Source organism: Gobius niger (genome assembly GCF_951799975.1).
Source record: "Gobius niger genome assembly, chromosome: 6".
In the NCBI taxonomy this organism is placed as follows: domain Eukaryota; kingdom Metazoa; phylum Chordata; class Actinopteri; order Gobiiformes; family Gobiidae; genus Gobius; species Gobius niger.
This window is the reverse complement of record NC_136857.1, coordinates 3,159,923-3,183,953: the sequence shown is the minus strand read 5'-3', so window position 1 is coordinate 3,183,953 and position 24,031 is coordinate 3,159,923. Positions and strand designations below refer to the sequence as shown.

The 24,031-nt window shown below is 39.8% G+C and overlaps 2 protein-coding genes across 2 annotated transcripts; both read left to right on the top strand.

Annotated features, from left to right (window-relative positions):
- The first annotated feature begins 3,874 nt into the window (after positions 1 to 3,874).
- Positions 3,875 to 9,506, top strand: slc48a1a (solute carrier family 48 member 1a). The gene is made up of 3 exons (XM_079559150.1): positions 3,875 to 4,268; positions 5,749 to 5,916; positions 8,481 to 9,506. Exons 1-3 carry the CDS (start codon positions 4,139 to 4,141, stop codon positions 8,615 to 8,617), a joined length of 435 nt encoding a protein of 144 aa, XP_079415276.1. The 5' UTR covers positions 3,875 to 4,138; the 3' UTR covers positions 8,618 to 9,506.
- A 1,457-nt stretch (positions 9,507 to 10,963) lies between these two features.
- Positions 10,964 to 23,268, top strand: LOC306964283 (solute carrier family 26 member 9-like; the record flags this gene model as incomplete). The annotated part of the gene is made up of 20 exons (XM_079558276.1): positions 10,964 to 11,088; positions 11,182 to 11,321; positions 12,167 to 12,277; positions 12,424 to 12,599; positions 13,794 to 13,958; positions 14,020 to 14,172; positions 14,236 to 14,318; positions 14,394 to 14,541; positions 16,144 to 16,257; positions 16,338 to 16,415; positions 16,485 to 16,580; positions 18,456 to 18,562; positions 18,630 to 18,699; positions 18,769 to 18,861; positions 18,932 to 19,069; positions 20,239 to 20,472; positions 22,619 to 22,673; positions 22,815 to 22,930; positions 23,124 to 23,183; positions 23,257 to 23,268. 20 exons carry the CDS (start codon positions 10,964 to 10,966, stop codon positions 23,266 to 23,268), a joined length of 2,274 nt encoding a protein of 757 aa, XP_079414402.1.
- Positions 23,269 to 24,031: the final 763 nt, after the last annotated feature.

The window sequence follows — 24,031 nt, the reverse complement described above, 5'->3', positions numbered from 1 at the left end:
GCTTATAAAATCGACATGTTACATTTCTGTGTAAATATACTTCGCATGAAAACACTTCACGTAACTTTATTTAAATAGGGAACACGTGGAAGAGCTTGGTAGCTTCTATCGTGAGCTTTTTTGGAGCTATGTGACATGTGGGAGAGGCTGCGTATGTGCTCCGTTTGCCTGACAGAGCGCACGGACAAAGACCAGACGGGGATATATTAACACGTCTAAAGTGAGGTAAGAACATATCTTAGTATGTAAAAACGGTGGCCTATTCCTTTAACTCCCACCTGAACCGAGCACATCTTCTCCAAGCTTTACCCCAATCCAAAAGCTTCTGGAAAAAAGGTGTGAAAATAGCGACAAAACGGAGACGAAAACAAGGATGAAAATGTGAAAAAAGTGAGAAAACATTGACGAAAAAGTGACAAAAAATTTACAAAAAAGAGAAAAATTTGACAAAAAGTGGAGAAAAATTTGACGAAAAACTGACAAAAAAATTACAAAAAATGACAAAAATGGAAGAAAAAAAATGAGAAAAAGTGAGAAAAAAATGACGAAAAAGTGACAAAATATTTACAAAAAATTTAGAAAAAAATGACAAAAATGGACAAAAATTTGACAAAAAACTGAGAAAAATTTGTCGAAAAATTTAGAAAAAATGGACGAAAAAGTGATAAGAATTGGACAAAAAAATGTGAATAATTTGACGAAAAAGTGACAAAAAAGTCACGAAAATTTGACAAAAATGAGTCAACTGCCCAACAAAAAAAGTGATGAAAAAAAAATGTGATGTGAGGAAAAAGATCCATTTAGTTTTGTAGGTCTTTCCAATGAGGCGTCACACTGGCCTACAGGATTTGGGTAAAGCTGAACTGGAGAAAATGCTCTCGGTTCAGGCGGGAGTTAAGAGGTTAATAAATAGGATTTATGCACAGAAAAAGTATTTTGGGGGTAAATTTTGTCTTTGTTTTAGTCAGGTAGTATATGCTCTGTTGGCTTTCAAGGTATTTTTTCAATATTATTTCATTTCAAGCCAGTGCTTCAGTAAAAATGCAAAACAAACTCTGAAACAAGTGAGAAACACCTGCCACGTGCCGACTATCGCTTCAAGATGAGTAAATGAATCAAACTCTGTCCAAAGTATCACTAAATCAAGGCATTATTTCTTTTTAGCAGTGCAGTGCGACGTGTGAAGATGGGGGGGTTTGAGACGCTGTTTAACTTAATTAGTTTCACTTCACAGACTTCTGCAGCTGTGGTTGGCGTGTGGAACATCCTCAACTCGAGTAACTCTGCACCACAGGAAATCTTTGAAGTATGACTAACGCAGATTTTACACATAAGTTCATGATGTGTTACTGGCAAAGCTGCTAAATCTGCCGTACAAAAGTCTATATGTTAAAGCCATGATACTTTGTGCACATGTAATCTCAGAAAACAATAACACGATACTAATGAGTTCACCAAACACGACTCACAGTTACAATTGTTTGTTTTCATTATGTATATGGTGATTATTCTTTGTTCAATTCTTCTCATAGTTTAACAACAGAAAAGTTGTAAATTACTTAATAAACTCTGTGGTGGATTCTTTTCCCCCCAACCCTTTAACAATGAGAGAGAAAAGACACTTTAGATTCTCACGTTTTTGACGAGGGGAAGCTGCAGACCCGGAGCCGAGACAGAAGACGTGAGACTTTAAACAATAAAAACAACTAGAAATGCAATGGCTGCGCCATTGCGATTGACTGCGGAAATGCGGGAAGCGAATGCAGAAATTGCATAAACTCTTCAAATTGCATAATTTAAATTTGCATAAACTAGTAAAATGCATAAAATGTCATGTTGCACAAACTGTATAAACTGCACAAAGTGGTAAAATGCATGAATGGGATAATTTGCATAAATTATGTAAATTGCATAAACGCTTTAAAATTCATAAATCCTAAATGGCATAAACTCTTTAGTTGCATAAACTGGTTAAATCCCATAAAGTGGTTACTTTGCATAAATTATTAATATTGCATAAACTTTTTATTTTCCATAAACTGGTCAAACTGTTGAAATGGCCTCAGTGCTTGATTGGCAGAAGCTGCACAAATGGCTGAAAGGCCTGGAGTCTCCCCATTGGCTGGATTCCCCCATACACACCAATGCAAAAATGTCAGACTCTCGTATAAAAAAACTGGAAAACTGCAGAAGGACAATTTTTTCTCAAAACCCACAAGTTGCATAAGCTGAACATGCACAAAGTGCAGAAATTGCATAAAATGCAGAAAAAAGTGCAGAAAAGCATGGATTTGCGGCAGCCCCATTATAAGTCAATGGGAAAAATCTCCGACATTTTGGCCGATTGCGGAAAAACCGTAAGTTGCAGAAGTCCCAAAAGTAATAGCACCCTTCTCCTCAACATGCGGAACGTTTTGATGCATAACTTGCATAAATTGCACAAAGCATAAAGGTGCTGAAAGCTCTAGAAAATCGGGAAAAAGATGGAAGAGGAATAATAATAAAGAACATGAAAACCAATAATTGACTGCGGAAGAATTCCGCAGTCAATCAATAAATAATCCCAATCACATGCCTCCCAAAAATGCAATTGCAGGCTGTGAAGTAAATATATAATTTATTCATAATTATGTATTACGGGCACTTTTTACTTTCTGTGGCAAATTATTGCATAATTTAATTTAAAAGAATCTTGGCCTGGACACTCTTTAGATTTTTAATCTCACCGAGTTTTGTCCTGGATAAATAAAGGACAAATATAATTTAAAAAAAATTATGGCACCATTATTAATGGCACATTGTTGCATGTGTGTCATTCCAGACTAGTTTTGAACGTAGTATTATTATTATTATTATTATTATTATTATTATTATTATTATTATTATTATTATTATCATTGTTAGCCCAGAATTACAACATTTTATTTTTACACATTATTGACATCAGTGTTGATCTTTTGTTTTGCTGCTGAATTTAGGAAACAGGGAAGACCCTGACGGTACAAATGTTGTTTTTTACTTTGTTTTTGCATCTGCAAGCTAACATTATTAACCCTATGATTTCTCTCCTTTCTTTACTGATTACAGCAATGGCCGTTACCACAATAAAAATGTGATTTTGTTCCAAAATATCGTCTCTGTCCCTTGTTGAACAAATGAACAAATGAAGGCTCCGTCCTACAAAATACAATGAAAGGAGTAAAACACATAGTTTTAATTTCATAAAATAACTTAAATAATAGTACATGTAAACTAAGCTACATGTCAACACATTCTAAATTACACAAAACAATCCCAACGATGCAACTATAAAACATGAGCTAAATACCGTCGTGTATCCGTCTTTGCCAGCAGAGGGCGCACTATCACGGGGGATTCGCTTTTCACGGTAGATCTGTCTCGGCTCCGGGTCTGCAGCTCAACATTATTGAATATAACTGATTACAGCAGCCATAGAAATCAGTAGCTTCTTGCTAACAACGGGCGTGTCGGAAACATTCAAATAATATTTCACAAGAAAGCTCATTATTGGCGTGTTTACTTCATGGATTACATTGTTTTTGACTGGCGCTCATGTCACTAACTCATCCCACCACTAGATGGCGGTAAGTTCACGAGTCGCCAGTTGTTATTTTGACACATTTTGTTTTGTTATTGATAATAAATAATAACCGTGATGAGGAACATGGTTTATAATTCACATGAATAAGTCTACACCGGGGTTGTGCCTGAATTTAAAATAAAGAATAAACCCGGAAACGAATAAGAAATAACGTTATGCTGCGGATTTCCCCATTGGCTCACGCTCTGGGTTCACACTGACTGACTGTTTCTGGGTCAGATCACCAGGGCCATCAGCAAAACAACACTGCTGATGTTTTAGTGCCGTTTAAATCGCATTATTTCCGCTTGTCGCTTGTACCAAAGAGCGGGATTTGTCGTTTGCTCGATGCTCGCTGCGCCGCCGCCTCGGTCTGTCCGCGGTTCGGCTGAGGATCTGTAGCTTGTTTTGCTTTGCGCACGTTACATAATGTGGCGGCGTTAAGCTACTGCGTGTTGCTTAATGTAAGCCTTTAGCCTGACAGGAAGCCGTGGAGGATTTACAAATACGCATTTCGCTTAAACTGTTACCGTAGATATGGCTTTCAAAAGGGTCTATCTTAGCATCGGCTATGCTACTTTCGGTGCGCTCGTGGGACTCTCCGCGTTCTTGTCTTGGACTCTGGCGTTTAAACAGCACTGGACCGCGGCTATGGGAGGCCTGTCAGGTATGTTGAAGAGTATTATCTGTTTTTACTAGTGTATTTCTGCTGCATACAGTGTTCTGAGCGGGATGGTTGTTTATTAAGCTGTTAGTTAAGCTGTTGGCTGTGCGTAATGGTCGCCCTGTTACAGTGAAACAGGCGAGAATTACGCCCCAGTCTTTAACCTCTTAACTCCCACCTGAACATGTTTTCTCCAAGTTCTCCAAAGCTAAAAGCTTCTTCAAAACAGAGGCAAAAAACGAGAAGGAAATGAGGATGTAAACGCAACACAAAAACGCTAAAAAGTGACCAAAAAAAGCGACAAAAATGACAAAAAAAAGACAAAAAAAAGACAAAAATCCAGCAGATAAAAGAAAAAAAAACAGCAAAAAAGTGACAAAAATCCAGCAAAAAAAGACAAAAATCAAGACAAAAAAAGACAAAAAAAACAACAAAAAAGTGACAAAAATCAAGCAAAAAAAGACAAAAAAAAGACAAAAATCCAGCAAAAAAGACAAAAAAAACCCAGCAAAAAAGTGACAAAAATCCAGCAAAAAAAAGACAAAAATCAAGACAAAAAAGACAAAAACAAAAACAAAAAAGTGACAAAAATCAAGCAAAAAAAGACAAAAAAAACAGCAAAAAAGTTACAAAAATCCAGCAAAAAAAGACAAAAAAAAAGCAAAAAAAAAGACAAAAAGACAAAAATCCAGCAGAAAAAAAGACAAAAATCCAGAAAAAAGTGACAAAAATCAAGACAAAAAAAGACAAAAAAAAACAGCAAAAAAAGACAAAAATCCAGCACAAAAAAAAAGACAAAAACCAACAAAAAAGTGACAAAAATCCAGCAGAAAAAAGACAAAAATCCAGCAGAAAAAAAGACAAAAAAATCCAGCACAAAAAAAAAGACAAAAACCAACAAAAAAGTGACAAAAATCCAGCAGAAAAAAAGACAAAAATCCAGAAAAAAGTGACAAAAATCAAGACAAAAAAAGACAAAAAAAACCAGCAAAAAAAGACAAAAATCCAGCACAAAAAAAAAAGACAAAAACCAACAAAAAAATGACAAAAATCCAGAAGAAAAAGACAAAAATCCAGCAAAAGAGCAGCAAAAAACTAATAAAAAAGTGACAAAAACACAAAAGGGAAATAAAAAGTGACGACAATGGCAAAGAGGAGAGAATGCATTTGGTTTGGGCGGGTGGTAAGAGTTTAACAATATAAACATTCTTTACACATCAAACGACTACTTCGATTCATCCTCCATAAATAAACTATTTACACGACCAACAAGAATCTCATTTGCTCCAGTAGTACTGTACTTGGCTAACTACTGAGTTGACTCCATTGTTGTTAAGCTTCTGAGTCACACTTTAGCACATGACTCGATCTATTACTTCATCGCGTCGAAGCTTTTAGCGGAGATAATGTTGTTGCCATTGCGAGTCGTTAAGTGCGTGTATAAATGTGCTGTACTGAACTGTGTGCTGTCATGTCGTTACAGGAGTGCTGGCTCTGTGGGTGCTGGTCACTCACATCATGTACTTACAAGACTACTGGCGCACTTGGCTCAAAGGCCTGAAGTTCTTCATCGGAGTTGGAATCCTCTTCTCTGTTCTGGCTGCTGCTGGTTTGGTCACCTTCCTGACGTTCGCCATCACACAGAAGCAATGTGAGCACGCTTCAGACGGCGACTCTTTTGGCTTTAAAGTAGCCTGCTAAATATTAGGGATGTGAGTCACTATGTTCAAATTTAACGCTCCTATTATCAAGGTATTAATAAACAACGCCTTCACATTGACTGAGGACACAGAAAGAGGGTGGACCTGTTGAATTGAAATACACTGCATTTCAAATGATTATGCGAATGACACATGTCTCTGATTTTCTACATTGTCAACTCGAGTCTTTAACCCCTTAACTCCCACCTGAACCGAGCACATTTTCTCCAGCTTTGCCCCAATCCAAAAGCTTCTGGAAAAAAAGGTGTGAAAATAGTGACAAAACGGAGACGAAAACAAGGATGAAAATGGGAAAAAAATGTGAATACTTTGACAAAAAAGTGACAAAAAATGTATAAAACGATGACAATAATTGACAAAAATTTGACAAAAAAATGAGAAAAAATTGATGAAAAAGTGACAAAAAATGGACAAAAAAGTGATAAGAATTTGACCAAAAAAAATGCAAAAAAGTGACAAAAAAGTCACGAAAATTTGACAAAAATCTGATGATGTGAGGAAAAAGATCAATTTAGTTTTGTAGGTAAAATAGCGTCAAAACTGAGACGAAAACAAGGATGAAAATGTGAAAAAAGTGACAAAAAATGGACGAAAATGTAACAAAAAATGTACAAAAAAATGACAAAAATTTGACAAAATTGTAAGAAAAATTAAGAAAAAATTGACGAAAAAGTGACAAAAAATTGACAACAAAAAATTGAAAAAGTGATGAAAAAAAATCTGATGATGTGAGGAAAAAGATCAATTTAGTTTTGTAGATCTTAGCTTTCAAATGAGGCGTTACACTGGCCTACAGGGTTTGGGTAAAGCTGAACTGGAGAAAATGCTCTCGGTTCAGGCGGGAGTTAAGAGGTTAAACTGGTAGAGGATCATTTGAATGTGGTTGAAAAAACAGAATTTTTTCCCAATATAAATATAGTAAAAAGCTCAAAATCTACTGTTCCAAATTATTATGCAACTCATCGTGTCAATGCATTTTAAAGCTTGTAATTAACGGAAAATGGTCATTTGTTGAATTTGCAGCATTAGGAGGTCATATTTACTGAAATCAAAAGCTATTTCAATCAAAAACATCTTAACAGGAGAGTTATATTTTACCATAGGACCTTCTTTGAGCAGCTTCAAAATTCTTGCACCCATTAAACTGGATGAGTTTTTGGAGAGTTTCTGCTTGGATTTCTTTGCAGGATGTTAGAATAGCTCCCAGAGCTGCTGTTTGGATGAAACTGCCTCCCACCCTCATAGATGTTTTGCTTGTTGATGCTCCGAAGGTTCTCAGTAGGGTTGAGGTCAGGGGAGGAGGGGGTCCACATCATGAGTTTCTCTCTTTTTATGCCCATAGCAGCCAGTGATGCAGAGGTATTCTTTACATGACGATGATTTTGTTAGGGAAAGCACACTTTTCATCTGCAGAGAGATGCTTTTTCTTTTCCATATTGCTTGAAAATCGTGGTCTGCTCAATAATGTGGAACGTCCTTTTTCAGTAGTTTTCCCCTTAACTGGGTTTAAACTGATCATCCCGGACGCTTGAGATTGATGTCAGTGATTCAAAAAGCCCTGAGACACAAAACTTTTTTCTTTTTGACACTGAAATACAATTTGCACGATAATTTGGAACGCAGTGTAGATGTGTTGATCAGAGGTTACATTAACCGAAAATTCTCTGTCATTTACGGATTTTTTTTTACTTTGACGGAAAATTCCAAAGGCCGTCCGTCATTTTGAAGGATTGAAAATAAAGACGCAGCTCTGCTGTTTTTCAGAGCGCCCGTGGCTCTCTCTCTCTCTCTCTATAGTTTCACAGCGCGTCTTGTCTTGGATGAGCTCTTACACGTTGTATCACTGCCTCGCTAGCTAACTTTCCTGACCCGGGCGCTAACAACAACATGCGGAATAAAACCACGATGCAAACACGGTTAAAGACTAATAATATGGAGCTGCTCTTCTTACGTAAGTCTCAGGACGAGCTCATCCATGTCCCCCCCCCTCTCTCTCTTTCCCTCCCCGTAGCGGCGCGCAGTGCAGTGATGGAACTGGTAAACATTGTCCCGTTCACCCACCGTTTCTTACATTCCGTTAAAATAAAAAATAAAAAATGCAAATAATAAGCTCCACTATACATTGGTATGAGCGTAATCTGAGCCTTAATATTGATGAGCAGGTGACGCTCTGAAAGTCGTCTCCTCTGAGACTTTTACGCACGAGTTTATGCACATTTCTGTTGCAAAATGTACCGTGACTGTTCAGATCAGGTTTAGTTTAGCTCCATTTATCCTGCAACCTCACATTTTTACTAACATAAATAACATGCAGCCTTTATATATAAACATTTATAAAAAAAAAAAAAAAACGCTTCTGAGAGATTATTCATGAAGGATAAAAATTACTCATGACGGATTTTTGTTCAACTCTGTCCTTCAAAATAAAGTAGAGAAATGATCCCGAGCGAAACCACTGGTGTTGATGTATCTTTCTTCTGTTCTCCACCCTCAGCGCCCACTGACCCCCGGAGCCTGTACCTGTCCGCCGTGTGGAGCTTCCTGACCCTGAAATGGGCCTTCCTGCTGTCCCTCTACTCGCACAGATACCGGCAGGAGTTCGCAGACATCAGCATCCTCAGTGATTTCTAGTCAGGAGGACGCGCTTCACGACTACAGCGGACTGCGAGGGTTAGCTGTTGATTATTATTAAACGTTCCCCTGCGTTTTAAAAGTTTATGAATCGACCGGCGAGTCTGTAGCTGCGGAGTCACCTGGATTCAACCCCATGGAATTGCACTTGTTGAACGAGCTCGGTCGGTGTTTGTAACCTGTTCTCCCACTTGTGTGTTACATCTAATCTGTTCCGTGTCTATTGTGGCTGCCCTTGAGAACGGGTTACTTTGCTTTGCTTCATTTTAGAGGCAATACATGCTTTTTTACATATGAAATGATTATTTATATAGTAATGTTTTATCATGGAATCAAAGAAATTAGTTTGAGAGTACACGATATGAACAGAAAAAGACAAAACCATCTTCATTGATGATTTTTGCATCTGTTGCCATTTAAGTATTCCCATTATAGATTGAAACCTGCTTTGACAGACTCCAAAATAGTGGCAGGTCAACATTTGTTTTGTTACTTTTGTTTTTAGGTCATGGCCACATTAAGCGCTGATAACTGAGAGTCCAATTTTGGGTTTTCATTGTTGTAAATATGACAAAATAATAATAATTTTGCTGTATTCGTGCGCTTTGTGTATGCTTTTCACGTTATGTCCACCGGAGGGAGACATACTACACAAAATAATCCTGACATTCCTAAAGAGACCATGAATTTGATGAGAAAATGCACTTTAGTATTTTGTACTGATGCCATGCTTTTTGCACTGATGTCTGTCATTCAATAGTTTTTGCCGTACTGATGTTTTATCCACACTGTTTGGGTGTAAACAAAACTTTTATTATGAGTATCATTTAATTTATGAATATTGTTTTTATAGATTCTTGGCCCAATGTCTTATTACTTTTTTTCCCACATGTCCTGTTATTTTGTCCCTGATTGATTGAATGTACTGATATATGTCACAGAAACGCAATTAAAAGATGAAATTCACTGTTGAACCAAAAAGGGTGTTTTCCTTTTCATTTTATTTTACTTAAGAGTTTAACCTCTTAACTCCGGCCTGAACCGAGAGGATCTTTTTCCTCACGTCGTCAGATTTTTTTTCCATCATTCTTTTGTTGGGTATTCAACTCATTTTTGTAAGTTTTTAGTCATTTTTTTTGTCATTTTTTGTCACATTTTTGTCATTTTTTTTATGACATTTTTGTCGCATTTTTGCCTTTTTATTTCAATTTTTTGTCATTTTTTGTCAATTTTTTAATCTTTTTTTTTGTCGCATTTTTTGTAATTTTTTTATTATTTTTGTCATTTTTATCCAATTTTTGTCAATTTTTTATCACATTTTTGTCGCATTTTTGTCAATTTTTTTATTATTTTTGTCATTTTTTATCCCATTTTTGTCATTTTTTTATCACATTTTTATCGCATTTTTGTCTTTTTTTTAAATTTTTTGTCAATTTTTTGTCACATTTTTGTCACATTTTTGTCAATTTCTTGTGCCATTTTTGCCACGTTTTCATCAATTTTTTGTCACTTTTTGTCAATGTTTTCTCACTTTTTTGTCGCATTTCCATCATTGTTTTCATCTCAGTTTTGTTGCTATTTTCACACCTTTTTTCCAGAAGCTTTTGGACTGGGGTAAAGCCAAACTGGAGAAAATGTGCTCTGTTCAGGTGGGAGTTAAGGGGTTAAAGGTGCATCACGCATGTGCCTGTTTGACCTTGTAGTGATCCCGTGGCTGTATGAGTGGTCAACATGGCACCTTCACTTTCCATCATAGTGGGCTCTATAACGCTCCAGGATCAATTGTTTGGCAGGTTTTCTCTGCAGGCGGACCCTCTCACCAGAAAACCTACAAAACAAGTGACCCTGAGGCGTTGTAGAGACCACTGTGATGGAAAGGAAAGGCGCCATGCTGACCTCTCACTCCCCCACTGGGTCACTACAATGTCAAAATAAAATAAAAATATCACACAGCTTCTCATGGCTTGTATAAAGTCTCCACTACTCACTCTGAGAAGTTATTTTTCTCCAGTGATGGAGTAAAGTTTGCCAGTCCGCTCAACCCAGATTTGTGAGCTCATTCTGGCACCTTAAGCCCCGCCTTATCTATGGAAAGTGTTATAAGTCGACAATCACAGACCAAGGCAAACATGTGGGCATTGAGCGTCCAAACCGAAGGCCTGCAGACGACACGCTCTCAGCATCGAGGTACGGCATTATTTTATGTACACATTTAAGTAAGAGGCATGTTTAAGGTTTGTGTTGTCAAAGGAGTAGATGATTTATTATTGCTATATTGTCATACGGTGCACAATGACAGACTCATTCCTAAATGCTCTCAGGGTCATACTGTGTATAAGACGAGCCATGCAGCAGGATGGGCCTCGCTATGTGATTGACAGAGCGGTGTACAGCCTCCCCGACTTTGACAGACAATTTGACAAGAAGAGCCGAGAGTTTCCCATAGGAGAGAAAGTCAAGAAGTTCTTCCGGTAAAGACCAGCCCTATTCATTATGAAGCATTATGAATATGGCTGTGCTAAGTCATGATAGAAAGTTGTGTTTGCCTGTTGTTTGTTGTGTAGGTGCTCCGTGCCCAGGCTGAGGGGCGTCCTCCTCAGACTCCTGCCTGTCCTGAGCTGGCTGCCCAAGTACAGAGTGAGAGACAACCTGCTGTGTGATGTCATCAGTGGGGTCGGTGCAGGGACCATTCAAGTGCCCCAAGGTCAGCCATGTTTTTAAAATCCACTTCAATGACACTATAGTAGGGCTGCAACTAACGATTATTTTGGTAATCGATTACTCTACCGATTATTTTTACGATTAATCGCTTGGCTGTGAATGGTGTATGAAAATTTAATTTTTTCATTTTTTTTAATCACATAAAGCTAAAGTGGCATCATTTGAGGACGTGTTGATGGAGTAAACTTAAAGTGAGTGTTTTTGGAGGCTCTTTCTGCTGATTCTGCTTTATGATTGGATGAGAAACAGACAGACATTTATGAAATTTTCAATGTACAAAACACTAAAGACCCTAACTTGGAAAAACAAAGTAGGTTTCCATCAAAAATAAAAAATGTATTTTGCTCTTTTTAAGTCTGTGTTTGCTAGAAAACGATTAATCGATTAGTAAAATAGTTGACAACTATGTCAATAATCGATTAGTTGTCGATTAATCGATTAGTTGTTTCAGCCCTACACTATTCACCTTATTACCGCCATGAATTGTGCCCGCCCCTTTTCTCCTATGTGTTAACATGGGGCTGGAGAAGTCCAGATAAAATCAGTCACTACAGGAAAACAAAGCCGTTTTCAGGCCGCGCTGAGAAACGCTGCAGAGTCGACATGTCGGTGCAAATGAACATCGGCCATTTTACACAAATCAATCGACTAAACATCAGATTTGAGCTGAGAATATTTTCCCTCGTTCTCCATTAAAATGAACAGGCTTCGCGCTCGACCGGAAGTGTCTGGACAACGAGATGCTGAGAAAACGCAAAAAGTGGCAAAAGTGGGCGGGGCGGAATAAGGTGAATAGGCATTTTTAATTTGAATGTATTTGCTCCCCAGGAATGGCGTTTGCTCTTCTGGCCAACCTGCCTCCTGTCAACGGCCTGTACTCCTCCTTCTTCCCCCTGATCCCGTACTTCTTCATGGGCACGGCTCACCAGATGGTCCCAGGTAAATCAGCCTGATTTATCTCCAGACGTTCATGTGATGACAGTGATAAGTTGCTGGAGCTGCTCAGTGCAGATCAGCTCCCTGTACTTTAAGTGCAGTGCGCTGCAGAAAGTCCATGCTTTGCATTATTCTACATGCCCCGTCAGGGACCTTTGCTGTGCTCAGCATGATGGTGGGAACCGTGTGTCTTCGTCTCGCTCCTGAGTCAGACTTCAGCCACTTCAATGTGACTCTGAACATCACAGAGGTGGACACTGAGCGCATGGATGAGGTTCGGTTGGGCATATCTGGAACATTGGCCTGCCTCACTGCACTTATACAGGTATTACAAACAAAACATACAAGTGAATATCAAGCATTGGCTTAAATGACTTGAACTGAGGAAATGTATCTTGTTTTGAGCGGTTTTCACTCATTTAGACACTTTTCCTGATCGGACCAAGTTTGCTTTGCTTGTTTGAGGACATTTCAGACCAGTTCTAGGGTAAATCTCGCTTGAAATAAGAGTAAAATTGCCAATGAGATAAGACCAATTTTCTTACCCCATTGGCAAAGAAAATGACCTGAAATAAGGACGAAATGTATCGAAACGAGTCAGAAACATCTCAGAACAAGTGAAATAATCTAGGACAAATGTCTAAGAACTTCTTAACCAGTCAAAACAACTAAAATTTTGATTATTGTGCTCATATTACTTTTTGCAGTGTACTGACTCCAAACACACACTGCAAAAAGTAATTTGAGCACAATAATCCAAATTTTAGTTGTTTTGACTAGTTAAGAAGTTCTTGGGCATTTGTCCTAGATTATTTCACTTGTTCTGAGATGTTTCTGACTCGTTTCGATACATTTCGTCCTTATTTCAGGTCATTTTCTTTGCCAATGGGGGAAGAAAATTGGTCTTATCTCATTGGCAATTTTACTTTCTTATTTCAAGCCAGATTTACCCTAGAACTGGTCTGAAATGTCCTCAAACAAGCAAAGTAAACTTGGTCCGATCAGGAAAAGTGTCTAAATGAGTGAAAACCGCTCAAAACAAGATACATTTCCTCAAGTCAAGTCATTTAAGCCAATGCTTGATATTCACTTTTTGTAGTGTACAAACAAAACATACACACTGGGAAAAATGAAACCTTATCTTAGACAAAAATGACTTAAAAGTGCTTGAAATAAGACTTTTAATGCTGCTTTTGATACGGTTTTGACTCGTCTTGAAACAAGATTGCCAACGGAACTAGACAGATTTTTCTTGTCTGTGACCATTTTGTCTCATTTCAGGTTTTTTTTTTGTCTTATTTTTAGCGTTCACGTTAATTTGTCTTATTTTGAGCAAATTAATGCTTGTTCCATTGGCAATCTTTTTTCAAGACGAGTCGAAACCCAGTCAAAATCAGCATCAAAAGTCTTATTTCAAGCACAAATCAAGCTATTTTTCTAAGATGAGATGGCATTTTTTCCAGTGCAAGTGTACTGTCTCCAAACACAGGCATGATTTTACTTTTTTTTATTTCTCTAGATTAGCCTCGGTTTTATGCAGTTTGGTTTTGTGGCGATTTACCTGTCAGAGTCCTTTGTGAGAGGCTTCATGACGGCAGCAGGCCTTCAGATCCTCGTGTCCGTGCTCAAGTACGTTTTGGGGATTAAGGTTCCGCCGTACAGTGGTCCCCTGGCTGTTGTATATGTACGTATCTAAATATTTACATACTTTACGGTTCCCTTATGACGGTGTCGCATTGTTATAGACTCTTGCAGATATTATTTCTGGCCTTCCCAAAACCAACATGGCCTCGCTGCTCTTTGCGCTGTTTAGTGCTGTGGTTCTGATCCCGGTGAAAGAGCTGAGCGCCCGCTACAGACACAAGCTCCCCTTTCCTGTTCCTGTGGAGATCATTATTGTAAGTGGTTATGTTTGAAATTCAGAAATACAAAAGTTAAAGCCTCCGTTATAAACTCTGCAGGTGATTGTGGCGACGGCGATTTCTGGCCCTCTGGATTTGCCCGAGATCTATAAAATGGACATCGTGGGAGAGATTGATTTAGGGTAAAGTTCTGCCACTCGTGCTGGTCTTATCTAAATGTTGGTGAAATTGTCTCATTATTCAGCTTTGTTTTCCAGTTTTCCAGCTCCAATCGCCCCGATGGTGAGTCAGTGGAGTGACATGCTGAGCACGGCGTTCTCTCTGGCCATAGTCGGGTACGTCATCAACCTGGCCATGGGGCGGACCCTGGCAGCGCAGCACGGCTACGATGTGGATCCCAACCAGGCGAGTCTTACACAGCACTGTTCTACGCTCCGACAGTTAGGCTAGGTTCATTTATTTGTACCCGTGGGTAAATTCGTCTTGCAATTCTGAGAACTAGTCGACACATTAAAACACATTATACGAAGATAAAACATCACACATATTTAAATATAAAACTTGTAAGTGCTCTTGTAAGTTTAAAGCAGTACTAAGTAACGTGTTTACCCTAATAAATCCTCCCCGTAGTCCCTGTGGGGGTAATACAAGTGTTTATGGGATGATTGGAGGGTCTTTCATCTCCCCCTGGTGTCTCTGGCCAGAAAACCATGTTTGCAACTTGACTGCCACCGGTGCGGAGTCACCAATACACACTAATGGAATCACGAAGCTAACAGGCTAACGGGCAAAGCTAACTGTGGGCTAACGTCACTTTAAACAGTATTTACAGCCAAGTTTGAGTGAAAAAAAATATTTCCATTGTATATTTTGGATGCACGGTAACCCTCTCTCCCTTCGCCTTTCCTGTCAGCGTAGTATTTACTCTCCAAGACAATTAAAAAATCGTAACTTGCTACTACACCTGCAGTTGAGCTTATGGCCTCTAGGGGGAAGAGTTACTTAGTACTGCTTTAAGCCACTTGACAAAGATAAAAAAGCCGTGTCAGGGGCAATTTGATCCCGACTTGTTCATAAAGGAAAGGGCAGCGGGAACAAAGCTTTCCTTTAAAGAAATAGGCCACCGTTGTTACATACTGAGATATGTTCTTACCTAACCTTAGCCGAGTTAATATATCCCCGTCTGGTCTTTGTCCGCGCGCTCTGTCACGCAAACGGAGCACATACGCAGCCTCTCCCACATGTCATATAGCTCCAAAAAAGCTCACGATAGAAGCTACCAAGCTCTTCCACGTGTTCCCTATTTAAATAAAGTTACTCCTAAAGACTTCCCCCGCTCACTTCCGTCAATAACCTTTAGGAGTTACTGCGCGGACGTTTTGCTCCTCGTATCATTACGCCTCACAATATAGTCCCCCTTTTTATCTGCTTATAAAATCGACATGTTACATTTCGGTGTAAATATACTTCGCATGAAAACACTTCACGTAACTTTATTTAAATAGGGAACACGTGGAAGAGCTTGGTAGCTTCTATCGTGAGCTTTTTTGGAGCTATATGACATGTGGGAGAGGCTGTGTATGTGCTGCGTGACAGAGCGCACGGACAAAGACCAGACGGGGATATATTAACTCGGCTAAGGTTAGGTAAGAACATATCTCAGTATGTAAAAAACGGTGGCCTATTCCTTTAAAACGGTTCGTGTGGCTCATTGGCATCAAAAACCGACGCCCAGATGGAAGCAATCGAAACTCTGAATGCACAGTCTGAATGTCTCTTGCTGCAATATTGATCAGCCTGAACTGGCATTAGTGATGTCACAGCTTCTGTCCTTCAAGTCTGTTAAATCCGGCCATGTGAACTGTTTCTTGTAAAAATGGCAAAGTGCTGCAGAATGAAATACTTTCCATAATTTTTGTCTACTATATACATTTGTGGGCTCATTTCTCTGTCTACTATTAACTTTCAAAATGCTTTAACCACATTCTGTTGTGTTTTTTTTAATAGGAGATGTTAGCTCTGGGCTGCAGCAATCTCTTTGGCTCCTTCTTCAAAATCCATGTGATCTGCTGTGCCCTGTCGGTCACCCTGGCAGTGGACAGTGCAGGAGGAACCTCACAGGTCATTCATTCATTCATTCCAGTATCAATCATACACTTTGTCTTGTAACTCATGTCAGCCCGTTCATCTGACTGTTGCAGTTTGCGAGTCTGTGTGTGATGCTGGTCGTGATGATCACCTTGCTTGTCCTTGGAGCCTTTTTAAAGCCGCTTCCCAAAGTAAGTGCTTGCTCAAAATGACAAGTGCTTTAAGTAATCACGTTCTAGCACCGTGTTTTCATTCTTCAGTCGGTGCTCGGAGCTTTGATTGCAGTCAACCTCAAGAACACCCTCCTGCAGCTCTCAGACCCGTACTACTTATGGAAGAAGAGCCGGCTGGATTGTGTGAGCCAGAGGAGCATTTATTATCAGCATTTTCATCTTAAGTAGGTAGTTAGAGAGAGACAGACAGACAGAGAGACAGACAGACAGACAGAGAGACAGAGAGACAGACAGACAGACAGACAGACACAGAGAGACAGACAGACAGACAGACATACAGACAGACAGACAGACAGACAGACAGACAGACAGACAGACAGACAGACAGACAGACAGACAGACAGACAGACAGACAGACAGACAGACAGAGACACAGAGACACAGAGACAGACACAGACACAGAGAGACAGACAGACAGACAGACAGAGACACAGAGACAGACACAGACACAGAGAGACAGAGACACAGAGACACAGAGAGACAGACACACAGAGACAGAGACACAGAGACACAGAGAGACAGACAGGCAGGCAGACAGACAGACAGACAGACAGAGACACAGAGACAGACACAGAGACACAGAGACACAGAGAGACAGACACAGAGAGACAGACACAGAGAGACAGACACAGAGAGACAGAGACAGAGACACAGAGAGACAGACAGAGAGACAGACACAGAGAGACAGACACAGAGAGACAGACACAGAGAGACAGACACAGAGAGACAGACACAGAGAGACAGACACAGAGAGACAGAGACACAGACACACAGAGACAGAGACACAGAGAGACAGACACACAGAGACAGAGACACAGAGACACAGAGAGACAGACAGGCAGGCAGACAGACAGACAGACAGACAGACAGACAGACAGAGACACAGAGACAGACACAGAGACACAGAGAGACGGACAGAGAGACAGACAGAGAGACAGACAGACAGACAGACAGACAGACAGACAGACAGACAGACAGACAGACAGAGACACAGAGACACAGAGACACAGAGAGACAGACAGAGAGACAGACAGACAGACAGACAGGCAGACAGACAGACAGACAGACAGACAGAGACACAGAGAGACAGACAGAGAGACAGACACAGAGAGACAGACACAGAGAGACAGACACAGAGAGACAGAGACACAGACACACAGAGACAGAGACACAGAGAGACAGAGAGACAGACAGGCAGGCAGACAGACAGACAGACAGAGACACAGAGACAGACACAGAGACACAGAGAGACAGACAGAGAGACAGACAGAGAGACAGACAGACAGACAGACAGACAGACAGACAGACAGAGACACAGAGACACAGAGAGACAGACAGAGAGACAGACAGACAGACAGACAGACAGACAGACAGACAGACAGACAGAGACACAGAGAGACAGACAGAGAGACAGACACAGAGAGACAGACACACAGAGAGACAGACACAGAGAGACAGACACAGAGAGACAGACACAGAGAGACAGACACAGAGACACAGACAGAGACACAGAGACACAGACAGAGACACAGACAGAGACACAGACAGAGAGACACAGAGACACAGACAGAGAGACACAGACAGAGAGACACAGACACAGAGAAACAGAGACACAGACACAGAAAAACAGAGACACAGAGAAACAGAGACACAGACACAGAGAAACAGAGACACAGACACAGACTTTTGAGAGCATTCTTACCTCAGCCTGCACAGAACCTGCCTTTTTAATACGTTTGTTCACCTTGTTCTTACCCGCTGCACAAATGCCCTCTCCCGACTACAGCAAAGAACAGGGCACTGGCCACGACTGTTCGAAGCAAAGCTGGGATGATGTTGAATGACCGCTGCCTCCTTAAAAAATGTTGTCGGCTTTGGCCCCTGCTGAAGGACTCCGAGTGACTCTTCCAGTCCGGCTTCTCATCATCAAGTTGTTATTTTCTGTTTCTTTTTGTAGCTAAGAGCTTACTCAATAATGTTTGTCTGGTCTTTTCGTAGTGTGTTTGGGTGGTGACCTTTTTGGCCACATTCTTTCTCAGTTTGCCGTACGGCGTAGCTGTCGGAGTGGCCTCTTCCATCCTAGTGGTGATTTTCAAAACACAGTTGTAAGTTAAAAAGGAAGTTAATCTGCAATACGTGGAATCATTGTTTACCTCAGTCTCTCTGTTCAAGCCGCAATGGATCATCAGTGGAACAGATCGCTTATACCGATATCTACAAAAACCCTAAAGTCTACACTAAGGTACGATCACGAGTCATCGCTATAAACCTGCCTAAGAACACAGCAATGTTTATTAAATGATCTCCACAGGGGACGTCGATTACTGGCGTCAAAATCGTCAACTACTGCTCTCCAATTTATTTTGCAAATGCAGAGATGTTTCGCCAAAGGGTGATCAGAAAGGTAGCGCGATGAATGTTGAAAGTCAGCCAAGCCTTGAATGTCATGTTGACTCTCTCGTGTTTGTGTCTAGACTGGGTTTGATCCGGGTAAGCTGCTCCTGGCCCGGCAGAAGTTCCTGGAAAAGGAAAAGAGAGAAAAGGCCCGAGAGGAGAAGCGAGACAGGGTTAGGAGGACGACGGTTAGCTCTTTGGTGACTTCGAAAGCTCAGGTGGGATGTGCAACGCTCAAAACGTAATGTTGTTTTCATGTGCAGTGAAACTCCACTAATGTCGGTGCCTCTGATGAAAACCTGTGTGTATGTACTTTTTGGGTCAGGATCCTCAGGCACATTCATTTCACTTAAATGTATTCCTCTGACATTGGGAAAGTCGAAGTTGGATGTTTTTCTGTGGCTACAATCATGTGAATACAAATGACAGCCCATTTTGAGACGATATATTTACTTAAAGGGAGACACTACAGGCAAAACTAAATTTTTTCAGTTTTCAGGTTTTGGGCCAAATTGGTCTCTGAACATACAAGCTTTCACCCGGAACCAGAAAATATGCCTCATCTTCACAATAACATGTTTAAAGATTGCGCTGATTCAATGTTCCCCCATAGACTTATATGGGAGAATGCAATTTCAAGGGCCTTTTTCTCAAAACACATTTTTCTGTCATTGTGGCGACACTATGTCCACGTCAGTCGGACCTAAAGACTTCACATTTTCCAGCCTTGGACTGAACAATATTTGGAAGATTTTTTCAGAGGGATTTTTTATTATCTAATCCCTTAAGCCCCATTTATTGAGTTTTGAATGTCAAAAAATGAGGCGACAATTACATTTTTCCACATTTTTCCACTAAAAAACAGCTTATTTTAAAACTAAACAAGAAATCCCAAATCCCCTCTGAAAAAGTCTCGGTAACTCATTTATCAATGAAATGAAACCATAAATTTGAATGTAGCTCTATCCGTTATTCAGATTTCGTCGCCGAAAAGATGGGATATTTGGGGCATTTTTAGGCATAAAACACCTTGTTCTTATATGAAAAGATAAAATGACAGAAAATTTGCAATGTATTTTTTTCTCACATTTATGCCAGTGATCGACAGCAAAAGTTTCAAATTGATATCTGTAAATATACATGTTTTCCCTATTCACCTGCAGTGTCTCGCCTTAAAGGGACAACACGGAGTTTAAAAATGTTAAAATTAAGTATTTTCCTACATGTTCCAACAATGTCCTAATGTGTAGAATGAGACCTGTTCACCACAACTGCCTCTAAAATGAAGTTATTTGAAAAGCTTGCTTCTTTGGTAATGTTTTGTCCAAGTGGACAGTTGTGGATTTGCAGTGTCTTTACCTGATTCACGTATAATGTTATAAAACAGAGCGTATCCCAACTCGATCTGCAAAGCGACTTTGACATGACGGACATCGATCCGTGTCCAGCTGAACCTTCCACCAGCGACGTCAACTCCAGCTGCGGTGACAGTGAGGCGCTCGGGCAGACGGAGCCGCCCGGTCCCGCCCTGCAGTCCCACCCAGTGCCCTTCCACACCCTCGTCTTGGACCTGGCTGGAGTCTGTTTCGTCGACCTCATGGGCATCAAAGTGCTGATAAAGGTACCACAGAGAAAAGTAACTTCATCGTGGTGTTTAAGGAAGGTCCTGTGTTTGATCGACGGCCGGACGGAGCCTAAATGTGTGGGGTTTGGATGTTCTCTCTTTGTCTGTGTAGGTTTCTCTCCGGTTTCCCTGACCACTAAAAATATGTACAATATGTTACCCTCTGGGGCCAAGACTCCCCTGGAATTGAGACTCCTAATCTCAGTGGGGCTTTCCTGTTTAAATAAAGGTCAAATAAATAGATATTTATTGCCACAATGTTGAGAGGCTCTCACATTGCCCTGGTGAGAATTTAGCGTAACTGTATAATTATTCTCATATTTGAAATGATCAAGACAAAAAATACTAAATAAGAGTCAATATTTCAAACAGAGCATTATTTCAGTTTTGTTAGAGCAAAATTATAGTTTAAACGTTTTTTGATGAAGTGAGATAATTGCCTAATGAAAGCCATATTTTATGTTCACCAATTAAGCAAGTATTTCTAATTTTAGCACGTTTCACAGTGGTAGTGGGCGGGTCAAAGGAAACTGGGCCACAGGTAATCAGGTCAAGTAGGGGGGAAAGGTGTGTGGGAGACTGACTAGTTTTGGAGGGTGACCGACACGGTCTTTGAATAAAAGATTGTAAACCAAATCTTTTATTCTTTTATTTATCTTTAATAGAGTCCAAAAAATACGTCATGCTTGCGTGTCGGTCACCCTCCAAAACGAGTCAGTCTCCCACACACCTTTCCCCCCTACTTGACCTGAGTTTTTGTTATTGAAGTGTTTTTTTGGTGTGAAACGGCGGACACCCTAAAGATGGCTGTATTATTGTTTTCCAGCTAAATTTAAAATCAGCCATAGCAAGTGTTTCTCAAATTGCTGCATGGGTCTCCCATATAATTTTATATATTTAGGTTAGGTATCTTAAATCTGATTCGGCTGAACTTGTGGTATTTTAAGACCCATTTTCTTCTCTACTTGTACTAAAACAGTTCAGCTGTTTTATTGACAATATATACTTTTACAGGTGAAACTCTGAAAATTACAATATCACTAAAAAGTTCATTTATTTCTGTAATTCAACTTAAAATGTGAAACTAATATATGATAAAGACTCATTACATGCAAAGTGACATACAGTGCCTCTCGAAAGTATTCATACACCTTGAACTTTTGCACATTTTGTCATGTTTACAACCCTAAACATAAATATTTTATTTGTATTTTTTTACTGAACGTTCACACACAAGTAACAGACAACTGTGAAGTGAAAGCAAAATGATACATGATTCTGTTATTTTTCAAAAAATAGAAAAGTGAAAAGTGGGGCTTGCATAAGTATTCATACAGCATTTTCTGAGTGCATTAAATTGCCTTTAAAACATTCCTCATGACTCCAGAATGTTCACACCTTGGCCTAACCATTAAATAGAGGCCACCTGTGTGTAATCTACTCTCAGTATAATTTCAGCTGTTCTTTTAGGCCCTCAGAGCTGTGGTCGGAGTGTATCGGTCACTAAGCAACATCATGAAGGTCAAGGAGCACCAGAGAGGTCAGGGATAAAGCTGTGGAGAAGTTTAAAGCAGCGTTAAGTTTTACAAAGATTTCCCAAGATTTAAACATCTGACGGAGCAACTGTTCAATCCATCATTCAGAAATGGAAAGAGTAAAGCACCACTGCAGACTTACCAAGGTTTTCTATTTTTTTTTAAATAACAGAATCATGTATCATATTGCTTTCACTTCACAGTTGTCTGTTACTTGTGTGTGAACGTTCAGTAAAAAATTCAAGATAAAATCTTTATGTTTAGGGTTGTAAAGATGACAAAATGTGCAAAAGTTCAAGGTGTATGAAAACGTTCGAGAGGCACTGTATGTCAAGCCTTTGATTTTTGTAATATTGAGGATCAGGACATTCAGTCCATTTTCAAATATTCTAATTTTATGAGATTTTTAATTTGGTGTTTTTACAAATTATATTAAATAAAGGCTTTGCATGTAATGAGTCTATTGTATATTAGTTTCACAGTTAACAGAAATGAATGCACTTTTTTAACAATATTCTAATTTTCTGAGTTTCACCTGATCAGACTTGTGGGATTGTCATGATGCTGCTAAAAACATTCAACCCACATTATCTTTATTCCCTTTGCAGATGAACAAAAGCTACAAAATGTTGGGCATGCGCTTATATCTGGCCAACGTTCAAGGTAAAATCAGAACAGCGCTTGACATTGACCACTGGGAGATAACAGGGCTGGAAAATTCCTGCTGCCTAAATTGTCCTCAGTGGAACAGACTTTGATATAAAGCAGTGGTGTTTGTTATAGTATTTCATTGTTTGCCCACAGCTCAGGTGAACCAGGAGCTCGAGGAAGGAGGTGCTTTCGAGGACGGCAACATTTCACGCAGCAACATTTTCCTCTCTGTGCACGATGCTGTTCTCTTTGCAACTGATTGGCCCAAGGTACAAGACAATACTCATGTTTATTCACATTAAACGGTTTGATTTGGGCAGGGATTTTAATCAGTGGGGTTCTCGTAAATGTGTTCAGTGCTTTATGCTTTCCACTGCGGCAGTAATACTATCAGCTTGCAACCAAAGTCAACTAGATTTGGTGTTTCCGTGAAGCCTGACCAAATATTTGCACATGTTGTAGGAAGAAAAGGCAACTCACGATCTTGACTTTGATGTGGATAAAGGGACAGATCTGGAAACGGTTAGCACAGTTCACTTGATGCATAATAACATGTTAGTGTGTTAAATTTGTAATATATTTTTATTTTTTACAGAAAATGTTTTAGGACCAACCCTCATTCAACACATAATCCATCACATGTGTGTAAACCTGATCAGTGCATCATCATTGTTCAGCATCAAAGCAATAAATGACTCAACATTCCAGTTTTTATCTTCAGTGTGTATCAAACCGTGAGAGCATTTGAGAAGGTCATTGTTGCCGCTCTCTCCTCCATTCAGGACATTAACTCCCCTCAATGGCAAAACTGTTGTTATTGTGGGTAATGTGAAATGTAACAGTCTTGTACCTGTGTGTTACAGACACAATGGAACAATGTGTATTAGTACATGGGGGGTACATAATGTAATAAAACATAAGACCAAATCTCTAAACCTCACCTTAAAGGGGCTAGATGCAAGTTAGTCATTTTATGCTCACTACTGCCACCTCAGGTCTTATGTGTAACTGCAGCTTCTATATTAAGCTCGTGCATGACGGCACTTCGGACCCGAATTAACACCTTTCTGAGTGACAGTGCAGGATTTTAGAGGCAGTTGTGGTGAACAGTAGTGATGGCCAGATGAAGCCCCATGAAGCATTGAAGCCTCACAGCCAATACGAGCGATCGCTGTTATTGTTTACTTCCGCAATTTTCGCCGGATGTTTTGGTGAATGGTCGGCAACAGCTGATGCATCCAGGCCTCTAACTCAGTTTTATATAATGATAGATCTGTTACAGCGCAAGAGAAGCAATGCACTGTTTATGGACATTGTTTTTGCTGATTATAGGATTTTAATAAAATGTTTATCAAATATGAAAATGTAAA

Bases quoted from the DNA above. Each gene is read 5' to 3' on its own strand.
- slc48a1a (XM_079559150.1), top strand. From the start codon at position 4,139: ATGGCTTTCAAAAGGGTCTATCTTAGCATCGGCTATGCTACTTTCGGT. The intron at 4,269-5,748 runs GTATGTTGAAGA...ATGTCGTTACAG, and splicing joins GGCTATGGGAGGCCTGTCAG to GAGTGCTGGCTCTGTGGGTG. The intron at 5,917-8,480 runs GTGAGCACGCTT...CTCCACCCTCAG, and splicing joins CGCCATCACACAGAAGCAAT to CGCCCACTGACCCCCGGAGC.